Raw genomic sequence first — 11,851 nt, 5'->3', positions numbered from 1 at the left:
AGTAAATAAGTGTCTAACATAAGTCTGCATTTGATACCTGCCCTCTGGATTGAGAAATATTCAAATTTTGCACTTTTCCATACAAGATGTGGATTATCAAAGGTTAATTGTTCAAAATTTATATATTGTAGAGAAGATTTTTCACGGGCATCCGCTGCCTAGAAAATACTCAGGCCAAGCTTCTTTGAATGTCTGTATCAAATTTGATAAATTCCAGCTATCTTTAAAAATTTGAAGTCAATATTTCAATGAATTAATCTAAACAATTATGGATGCATTCTTCTAAAGGTCACTTAAAAATGTGCACATAACGCTATAACTTCTCCAGGGACGAACATATATACAGGGGCGAAACAACGTTAAGTCCGTAGAAACCTTGGAATAACTCAGATCTACTTTCATTTTGCAAAGATGAAGTTGTAGCGGGAAACATTCGGTTGTCAGTATAAAGGTTAGCTTGCATATCTTTCGTGTTTTGTGTAGTGCAAATAATTATCATTATCCACTCAAAATGAAAGGGATGATACATTTCACCCTTTCTCTCCGTCCAATCTCAAGTCGTCAATTTCATTAAGGTTCATGCTAAGAATGGCCGTATTTTCACCTCAAAGTTTACTCTGTGTACAGACAAACCTGTGCATCTAGAAAAGTTCTAAGGCATAGCATGCCCTAGATAAATAGAATTCAAATGCATTGTATGATTTAGAAAATTCATAACTCAACTGGATTTTGCTGTGCACTTTTTTTTCGTCCCTGCAGAAGATGATAAAATAAACAAACAGTTGAGTTTCCTTTGATATGGTCCACTCAGGTACACAGTTTAAATCACCAATTATTGTCAGGTATCTATTGTCCATCTAATGCCCATGTCAATTAAAAAAGCTCACTTCAATTATTACCTGTGCCAGGCTGTGGGGAAGTTCTCAAACCTGTTTCCCAACTTAGTTTATTTTGACACCTTCTGAAGGAATGAAAAAAAGTGCACTGCAAAATCCTGGTAAGTTTTAATTTTTTCTTAAACATAAAACATATTTGGAATTTATTTATATAGGGCATGCTATGTCTGAAAATTTTTACAGATGCACAGGTTTGTCTGTACTCGGAGTAAATTTTGAGGTAAAAATATGACCATTTTAGCCAAAGGGTCCATATGAACCTGACAGAATTGTCAAGCCTCAACTCACAGGCACTTGTTTCTATCCATTGGAAGCCCTACTATTACTATACGTTGATACTAAGAAGGGCTTCCAATGGATAGAAACAAGTGCCTGTGTTTTATATACTTTGACAGTAGGACTTGAACAGTACAACATGAGAATGAACTATTAAAATCAGTTGAAAAAAGCTTAACTCATAAGATGGACAAAAATACAAGTGGATGTGGCCAGGTACTTGTACATCCCAATAACATGAATAACAAAAAGACACTAGGAAGGCATTAAAAATTAAAATAGCCTTGCCAGACGTCATTGTTATTTGGACTAGTTCAAAGCCACTTACAACTAATGAAAAAAATCATGCATCTAAGACTAAATACTAAATACTAGATACCTCATATCTTGACTGACATCTAGAATGCGAATGAGGGTTCAACTTGGTTGAAAACAAAACTTTACAACAAAAAAGATGATTTCAGCTTCCCAATTGTGAACTTTCCATTTCAATCATCTATGTAGCAACATTCCAGCAGCGCTTGCAGAAGGAGTATATATCTCCCATTTGATACAATATTCCCGGGCTTGTATTTCCTTCATGATTTTCTGATAGAGGATTCAGTGCTCTAGCTAGAAATCAAAAGGGGCAGGGTGCCAGTGGAGGGCAGGGCACTTTTTATGATAAGAAAAGGCACTGCTCATTTTTTTGTCTACGTTTCTGTGTGTATCACGAGTAAACGAATCTCTTTTTTTTTTTTACTGTATATGTTGGGTTTTTTTAAAATAAAGATGCTTTTCAAATATAGTCTTTATTTCATTGTCTGTGTAGTTATGAATGATATAGTACATATTCATCAACATATTATGTTTTTACAGTTTAACTTCACTCTACCCATTATCACAAAATATGTGGGTTTTTTTTTTTGTCTATATAGGAATTATAGCTTTTAATACATCATATGAATTGAAACTGAGAGCATTACTAATTTAACAATGTTTAGAACATGGATTGCTAAAAGTATAATTATCAAGTAGAAATTGCAATATATATTTTTTAATATGTTCAAAGACACTTAATATCTTTAAGGTAACATTATTATGTTATTATATATTCAATTGGTAATTTATTCCTTTTTTTTATACTAGATAATATTTTTAGAGCACAAATTTGTAATAAGCTAAAACAGGGGAAGTAACTACAAAATCAATTTCCACCACTTTGGGTTAATTAAAAACTGTGCTTGTCGTTAACAAGTTGAGAAGGAAGGCATTTCTGTAAAGGCATAGTTTTATTTTGATGACTTAAATTCAATTCTAAAGTCATGAAAGTCTTCATTTATATACGCTCTTCCATTGATCTCCATTGTGACTTGGAGATCGAAAGTGCCGACCCAAGCTAAACACACTCGCTGACACATTCATCAAAAGTATGACAAAAAGATACATCGTCCTAATTAAATTACCTAGTTATTTTAAACACCTTTGAAGTCTTTATCATTGTAATTGATTGTAATGACATGATTAACCTGGGGGCAATCACACAGGTGTCATATATGTAATTAACTTGGAGATCAGAAATCGATGAAACAAAATTTTACCAAAACGGCACAAGATAATTTTGGAAAAAGACGTCAGGGCAGAAGGGCGCGGATGAAGGCACCCAGGGCGCGGCTGAGGGCACCCAGGGCGCGGCGCCCTTCTATTTTGGGCTAGCGAGACCACTGGGATTGCTATTCACAAGGAAGCTATTAAACCAAGAGTTCCAAATGGTGAAGTTGAAATCATCCCTTCTTAAATTTTACGGATGCCATCACGAGTTGGTTGACCATTATGGAATAACCATTTCACATATGATATCCGATATGTTCCTCATGTGGTAACTACATACCCTTTCCCAATTTCACGAATGTGACCTACCCAATTAGACTATTTACCGGATTTGTAATAACATAAGCAATACGATGGGTGCTACATGTACATGTGGAGCAGGATCTGTTTTCCCTTCCAGAGCACCTCAGATCACCCCAAGTTGATGGGGGTTCGTGTTGCTTAGTCTTTAGTTTTCTATGTTGTGTACATGTCTTCTGTACTATTATTTGTCTGTTTTTTTTTTTATTTTTAGCCATGGTTTGACTCTCCCTCTGGTATCTTTCGTCCCTCTTTGGGTTTTTTAATTTGCTGCTGGGGTATTTGGTAATAATAGAGACATATATATAATACATTAAACATGTACAAATGTATGTCCCTGGTGATAATGTACGGTTTGCATTTTGTCAAATTATAAAAATTTAGAATACTAATATAGGTATTCCATTGGCTTAGATATATATATATCAACCTCGAGTTTCACAGACTTTTTCTCTATCAGTATCAAGGTTCACATTTTCAAGAAGCGGAAGATTTCAAATTTTTACGGGAGGGACGGAAGAGGGTCTTAAAAGCGGGAGATTTTGATTACCGCCGAAAAAGAATCACATGTATGTCAACATTTTGAGAAAAATGACAGTTTGCTGCCCACAGACATGACAGAGGTTAATGATATTTAATAATATTTTATGATATTTTAATTATTCATGTTATCATTGGACTGTGGCAAATACTTTATTTCATATTACAATTTTGAACCTCCATGTACATCTGTACATAGTCATAGCGCCACAGTTTTGAAATATTCCACACTTCTGTAACAAATATAAAAAAGAAGATGTGGTATGATTGTCAATGAAAAAACTCTCCACAAGAGACCAAAATGACACAAAGATTAACAACCTGACAACCATAGGTCACCAAAGTCTTTCCTGTAATCGGAAGAAGTCTATCCTCCTCAATCTAGCTGCAGAACCATAGAAGTACATGTATACTTCTACCAAATAATGCCCCATTAAACAAACTGAATATTTTGCTTAAGACTTCAGTGCGCATATGGACCCCTTAACATATACTTGATACATGTATACATGATATATGCATATTGTTTGAATGAAGTTCATGCAGTTTTTTCACCAAGGAAAGGACGTATAACTTATATACATGACCAAGCTTTGAAAGCTTTGACTTAAAAAAAACCACTTTTTTTATACATTGAAACATTGTAATAGAAAATTTATGCACATGCACAACATGGCATGTCTTAGGGACAACATCAAAAGTTCAATGAAGGATAAAAAACTTAATTCACTGACCCCCCCCTACCCCCCTCTCAACTTAATTTGGGAAAAATTAATTGACCAATTAGGATGTACATGTATGTAAAATCGATGTCAATTTAAACAAAACTTGCAGCAGTTTGACCCCCCACCCCCAAACTATTTGAATTAAGTTTTTTTTATCCTTCATTGATTTTTTTTATGTCTTCACTTATTGTGTTGTCTCTAAGAAGCTTAAATTCAGTAGAATATTTGATTGTGAGGAAACATATTTTTTTTCCAGAAATGAATAGTAACAGTGATAACAGTGTATTTAATACATTCCCTCAGCCTCCAGCAGAGAATGTTGTCACATTGTGTGAACAGAATGGTCAACTTATGACATCACAGACTGAAAACATGGCAGGATCAAAAGTAAGTAACACTGGTAAAATATTTATCCTTATTCCACAATCAAATAGCAATTGGTTGAGTTGAAAACAATTAATATTATTATATCTGTACCAGTCTGCACGGTTAGCCACTAGTCCGATGCCCCAGACTAGTCAAATTTGGTTCTGACTAGTAAGTTTTTGCAAAACTTTGTTTGGCCCAATAAGAAAATGTCAGAATATTGGTCTTCGGACTAGTAGTTGAAAAAGTTTTTGGTGCAGACTGCTGTACATTCATTCAATTGGCTTAAACATTCAATAGTTTACTTTATTCAATTTGTGTCCAGTTCATAAAGTTTGTACTGTAAATTTTACTGTTTGTAAATTTGTACTGTCAAAGAATAATTGATAACCATTAAACTGTCATGTAAAAAAGATTTAAAACTAACTTTATTAAGTAAAATCTAAATTATATAATAGGAAAGGAAAAATCTAATGATCCTTCTAACTTTGTCTTTATGAAATAGATGATGATAATGGGTTGTATTTTATATTTTTGTACCATTAGGCTTTCAGTTTTGTTTTAACAAAAGCCTGACAATAAATCTTATTCAGGCAGTTTTAGTTCAAATTCAATTTTTCTTGATCATAGATAAAGCTATTTTTTTTAATTGCATAAAATCAAATCATTTTAGATTTATAATTTGATAACTTTTATGTTGAGAGAAATATTGTGTTTGGATACCTATTGTTTATACTTGGCCTGTTTATTCATAAATAATTGGGTAACAATTATGATGAATCCAATATTTAACATCTTATAATTATACAAAATTCCTCCTAAAACCCATTTTGCTTTCATTCATTCATATCTTTATTTCCTCTTTACAGAGATTACATGAATTATATAATCATGAACAATACATTAAAACATTAATAACAGAACATATAAATGATAAAGTTGTGAGAAATACGCAATACATGTATTTACATATAAATGAAAGTGATCAGTTCAAAAGCAAAAGAGTTTATATCGCGTGCTGTCGATATTACATGTGCTAGCATTATACTATATTGTTCAATTGACGATTGTATTCGGATGCAGATTTTGTTACATGGATGTAGCAAAGTCGCTTGAATGACTCTAAGTCGGGATCACTAAGCATGGTTGAAGGGTTTTTTCCTAGACAGATTGTATATAAGGAATCATCATCACATTCACTTAGTTCAACATAGAGGTCGAGACAAAAGTTTTCTATTATTAAGTCCATCCAAGTGCTGTGCATATTTGATGTACACGTACAGCCAAAGCATGCATGTACGAAAACGTCAGTGAACGGACGGTCGCAAATTTCACAAAATTTGAAAACATGGGTTGGAGCGGTAGATATAAGTTTTCCAATAAACAACAATGCAGTGCGAATATACCTTTAGATAGATTTTTAAATCTGTCCCTAAAACTGAAACCCTTGGAATATTTTTTTTACGAGTGTCCATACTGAATTCACAATCATTGACATGAAAAAGCCTTAAAGGGGGTATACTGTATTACCTCTGTCTGTCGGTCAGTCCCTCCGTCCCATGAATATCTTTCGTCACATTTTGCTTAGGAACTACAATACAAGGATTTCTGAAATTTGATTTCAAGGTTTATATAAGTCTGCTATACCGTGTGATGCGTTTTCAGATTCATCACTCAACAACTTCCTGAGTGTTTACCAAGCACTTGTATGATTTAACACATGATAGCCAAGTTGAAAAATTTTCGTCACATTTTTCTCAGGAACCACGTGCACAATACAAGGATTTCTGAAATTTGGTTTTAGTGTTTATATAAGTCAGCTATACCAAGTGATGCGTTTTCAGATTCATCACTCGACAACACCTGTATACCAAACACTTGCATAGTTTTACACTATCAAAATTATCCACTTGTGGCAGGGGTATCATCAGTGAGCAGTAGCTCGCAGTTTCACTTGTTTATTTATTGTTTTATTGTTTTACAGATGCAAGGATATCCTGTTGTTGTTATATCACATGATCATCATAAAAGTTTGTCGGGAAGAGAAAATGCAAAATCAGCATTCCTTCCTCATGATGAAACAGTTTGGAAAAGAGCTATGCATGCATGGTAAGGCTGTTTAAGATTTCTTGTTTTCATTATATCTCACCTTTTAAAGATTCATATGAAAGGGCAAAAAACCCAACTAAAATTGTTTTCAATAGTCAATTTTCAAGTGTTAAAATATCATACACATTGTTTTATTATGCAGTTTAAGCTCATTTGACGCAAAATAGAAAGTTGAATATATATATATATATATATATATTTTCTTTGTATTGCAAAGTGGTTGATTTATTTCATTTTTATAATGATAAAAAGTTGAGTAAAAATTTCATAAATTCAAAAACAGTGAACTATTGTGACTGCTTTATTGTAATATTGATACAAGGGAACTTTATTGCACAGCATTTAACTTTTTTTTTAAATTTTGAAAGGGAACAACTTGAAAGTTAGAAAGTTATATTTATACATAAGTGTGCTTATTTACAAATTAAATTTAAACTCCATAAAACTTAATTGTACAAATAAGTACAATTGCTAGCCCCTGTATAGTAACATCCAGATAAAAAATATAAAAAAATACTTTAATTGAAAAAATAAAAAAAAAATAATGAGAAAATGGATTGATATGACCTTTCTTTATTCTTAGCAAATGAGAATCATATAAATTTTATTCCCTGTGTCCTTGCAACAAATGGTAATAGAGTCAGAATATTAGTAAATCAACTGGTAGAAAGAAAAAAATATGGGGTGCCATCAGAGTCGAAAGTCAATTCAATGATGTTTTGGGGTAAACTAGTGCTTACATCTTAAAGAAAAACTGTAACTGTAAATTCATAAAAGATGAATGATAATATTATACATGGAGTTTGGAACTGGCTAAGATATATACTATTATCTCAGTATTTACGGATTATAAATGATCAATAGCATTGACATTGTTAAGTTCTGGGTTTTTAATTTAGACTATAAACAATATTCTAGCAAAACATAATAACATTTACAATGTTTACACAATTATTTGTAGGTATGAGATGGGCCTATCAGGTGTCTTTCAAGAAGTAGTCAACAGTAGTGGAGAAGGTATAGTTATTATTGTAAAGGGTTTAATATATTATGAAAAATAATATCACATTTAGATGGTTAAAGAACAAGGCTGTAAAAGGAATACAAAGTATATATATATATGACAGCAACCAACCAACACATGCACACAGTATGTCAAGCTATCTATAAAAGAAATAGTTCTGTATAAATAAAACCGAGATTTACAGAGATCTACCTTTAACACCTAATTCCTAAATGACAAAAAAACCCTGAAATTATAGACAACCTTTTATAAGGTTTCTAACTTGAGAAAGTCACATGAACAGATGACAGGATTACTTTTAATCACAATCATTGAAACATTAAAATAAAAAGGATAATTAAAATAGTACATCTGTTTAGATGAGGTTACATTTTAAATCAAGTGATATATACTCCAATAAATATTGTTAATGCTACATTTATTATAATGAACATATTGCTTTGGAAGGGTAAGCACATCCTGCTTCACATGTAGTACCTATCATGTTGCTCATGTTATTACAAACCTGGTAAATAGTCTTATTCTGTAGGTCACATATACATGATTTAGTAATTGGTATAATTCCTTTTTTTTCAGTACCACCATGGACTTCTGATTTAGCAAAGAAAACTTTAACCTTGGTTAGATGGACCAGTTCTTTACATGGTTCATTATTTCCTCACCTTTCTGTAAGTAAAATCTTATAGACCTTGGTTAGATGGACCAGTTCTCTACATGGTTCATTATTTCCTCACCTTTCTGTAAGTATAGTCTTGTAGACCCTGGTTAGATGGACCAGTTCTCTACATGGTTCATTATTTCCTCACCTTTCTGTAAGTAAAATCTTATAGACCTTGGTTAGATGGACCAGTTCTCTACATGGTTCATTATTTCCTCACCTTTCTGTAAGTATAGTCTTGTAGACCCTGGTTAGATGGACCAGTTCTCTACATGGTTCATTATTTCCTCACCTTTCTGTAAGTAAAATCTTATAGACCTTGGTTAGATGGACCAGTTCTCTACATGGTTCATTATTTCCTCACCTTTCTGTAATTAAAATCTTATAGACCTTGGTTAGATGGACCAGTTCTCTACATGGTTCATTATTCCCTCACCTTTCTGTAAGTAAAATCTTATAGACCTTGGTTAGATGGACCAGTTCTCTACATGGTTCATTATTTCCTTGCCTTTCTGTAAGTATAATCTTGTAGACTCTGGTTAGATGGACCAGTTCTCTACATGGTTCATTATTTCCTCACCTTTCTGTAAGTATAGTCTTGTAGACCCTGGTTAGATGGACCAGTTCTCTACATGGTTCATTATTTCCTCACCTTTCTGTAAGTAAAATCTTATAGACCTTGGTTAGATGGACCAGTTCTCTACATGGTTCATTATTTCCTCACCTTTCTGTAATTAAAATCTTATAGACCTTGGTTAGATGGACCAGTTCTCTACATGGTTCATTATTTCCTCACCTTTCTGTAAGTAAAATCTTATAGACCTTGGTTAGATGGACCAGTTCTCTACATGGTTCATTATTTCCTCACCTTTCTGTAAGTATAGTCTTGTAGACCCTGGTTAGATGGACCAGTTCTCTACATGGTTCATGATTTCCTCACCTTTCTGTAAGTATAGTCTTATAGACCCTGGTTAGATGGACAGTGTATCTACCTGATGCCCAATTTCAGAATAAGAAGAACTATGGATACATTTTAGGGGGAGTATATTAATAATTGTTTTGCATGTATAAGGATTTGGTTTTATTTATTGGCATGATTATTTACTAGTAATTATAAGTGAATTGGCTGCTTTTTATATGGTACGAGTATATATTTGTCTTTTATTGGGGACACCACTAAAGAATGATGATCTCTGCATTTTGAAAATATTAAACACTATTTATAGTTTGACTAGCTTTTATTGAATCTTTTGATTTGTATGGTATACATGATGAGTTAAGGTTAAAAGAAATACATGCAAGGGGCTTGCAATCATACAAAGGACAAGATCGCACATGTATCATTAAAAACTAATTCAGTTTATAGAACAATGAATGAACAGTTAGAACTTTCACATAAATTATATCAACATCAAGTTCATACTTTCTAAAATCCAATAAAAACTTACAGCATTTATTCATTGGAAAAAAAAAAGTGGAGCATTAGGTTAAGTAAGACCTACATGTGTTTTTGAACTTTTTACTTGAACAACTTTAAAATACTAGAATGATTTTGTTACAGATTTTACTGTTGGAAACAGAATTTGTGTCAATATAAAATTTTGTATATCTTCATGTGTACGTTAAAATAGATATCAACAATAAACAATACTGTTTTGTTTTAGATGTCAAATGAAGATATGATCTGTAAATTCTCCAGAATACATGATTGGTAAGTAGAAGTATATAATCATGTAAGTGAGCTACGGTCGGAAGAATGAACTGGTTTCAATTTTTGATGATTTAAATGAAAGTTAAGTGTAGAAAGGTTAAAAGATTTATATTTAAATCTTTGAACAAGTCACAGAAATATTGTATTGGATCTCTTTAATTATGGTTAAAAAACTTAACAGTTTTAGTCTCCCCTGCAAAGAAAAAAACCACCAGGTGAGACTTAGATATTACTGTTTAAGCAATTGGGTTTTAACATTGACGAATACCTCAACTTTCATCTACAATAATAAAAAAAAATGTATGGAAACATGTATGACAAAATTTACCAACAAGTAATTTACCATTGGATTAAATTTTAAGGAAGCGAGAAGAGAGAAATGTAAACATTTACGTGGATGTTTTCACATTTATTATATTTATTGACCATAATTATATATATATATAATGATATAGTAAATTATATACAGTGTATACTATAAATAGAAGTGAACATTGATTTCAATTGGGCTGTTAAATTTCTTTTTTGAATTGTTTTACATTTATCATTTAGGCGCCTTTTATAGCTGACTATGCAGTATTGTAGAAAGTTGTACAGTGACCTATAGATGTTAATTTCTGTGTCATTTGGTCTCTTGTGTAGAGTTGTCTTTTTGGCAACCATACCACATCTTCTTTTCTTTTTTATAATTAATGTCCTTGTAAATATTATTTGAAATTATGTGTAGTCAACCATCAAAAGCTAGTTTTTTTCTGTATGTTGAGTAATATAACTAAATTCTGTATTTAACAAATATTTTCAGGAAGAGGAGTCCAGTTCATGCATTTTCCTGGCACCCACACACGGTAAAGTTTGCCTACGCCTTACAGGATGATTCCATCAATGTACATATGGGCAAGAGTGATCTGGTACCTGTACTGAAACATAAACTGCAGAAAAATGTGGCGGATTTATCATGGCAGTATGTGAACTTTTTATATATACAGTCGATTCCACTTAATTGCATACCGCTTAATAGCATAATTCGGTTAATTGCATACTTTTCTCCTGCACAAAACCATTTCCCATTCATCTAATGTTAAATTGTACGGTTATATGCATAGCCCCACAAGTGGCATTTCGGTTAATTGCATAGAAAATAATTGCCAGCTAGATATGCTTAGTTAAAACTAACGAGATTTTTGACCGGAAACAGCAATTTGTAAGTATATTTTTCTTGAATGCATCTGAATTTTTTATATTATTTCACATTTACTTATGTGTTATTTGAATAAAGTTTTAAAACAGTTTCTTTCGTGTTTATATGATTATAAAAAAGCCTTGATGTTTACACAGGTAAAGTTTCCCATATTCTATTTTAAGCCTTGAGGTCATAAAAATGTCAATCAGCTGATTGTTGTAAAAACACAACCATTCTATGATCTTCTATTTCAAAAGGTGTTAATTATTGATTGCATTTCAAACATTGTTCATAGATTACATTTTGGGTGTATTTTTAAAACATTAACGCCTGCTAATTATCAATCATTATCCAATGTGCAATCTCGTAATTGGCTAGGGGTGATCTACATTTATGTTAAATATTACAGGGCATTTATATATGGTTGAAGAATTTCATACATCAATCTTTCATTTTTAATATTTTTTTAAAAGAAC

At 32.2% G+C, this 11,851-nt stretch overlaps 1 protein-coding gene across 1 annotated transcript in view; it reads left to right on the top strand.

Annotated features, from left to right (window-relative positions):
• The first annotated feature begins 337 nt into the window (after positions 1–337).
• LOC139513716 (aladin-like) overlaps positions 338–11,851 on the top strand; it is a 33,927-nt gene continuing 22,413 nt past the window's right edge. The window contains exons 1-7 of the mRNA XM_071302463.1: positions 338–451; positions 4,584–4,714; positions 6,678–6,802; positions 7,764–7,819; positions 8,403–8,494; positions 10,149–10,195; positions 10,998–11,156. Of these exons, the coding sequence (XP_071158564.1) occupies positions 4,586–4,714; positions 6,678–6,802; positions 7,764–7,819; positions 8,403–8,494; positions 10,149–10,195; positions 10,998–11,156 (608 nt within the window). The 5' untranslated portion in view covers positions 338–451; positions 4,584–4,585. The remainder of the gene's footprint in view (positions 452–4,583; positions 4,715–6,677; positions 6,803–7,763; positions 7,820–8,402; positions 8,495–10,148; positions 10,196–10,997; positions 11,157–11,851) is intronic.

Source organism: Mytilus edulis, chromosome 2, assembly GCF_963676685.1.
Source record: "Mytilus edulis chromosome 2, xbMytEdul2.2, whole genome shotgun sequence".
NCBI classification, from domain to species: Eukaryota; Metazoa; Mollusca; class Bivalvia; order Mytilida; family Mytilidae; genus Mytilus; species Mytilus edulis.
Note: the sequence above shows the minus strand (reverse complement) of the source record. Positions and strands in the feature narration are given on the sequence as shown.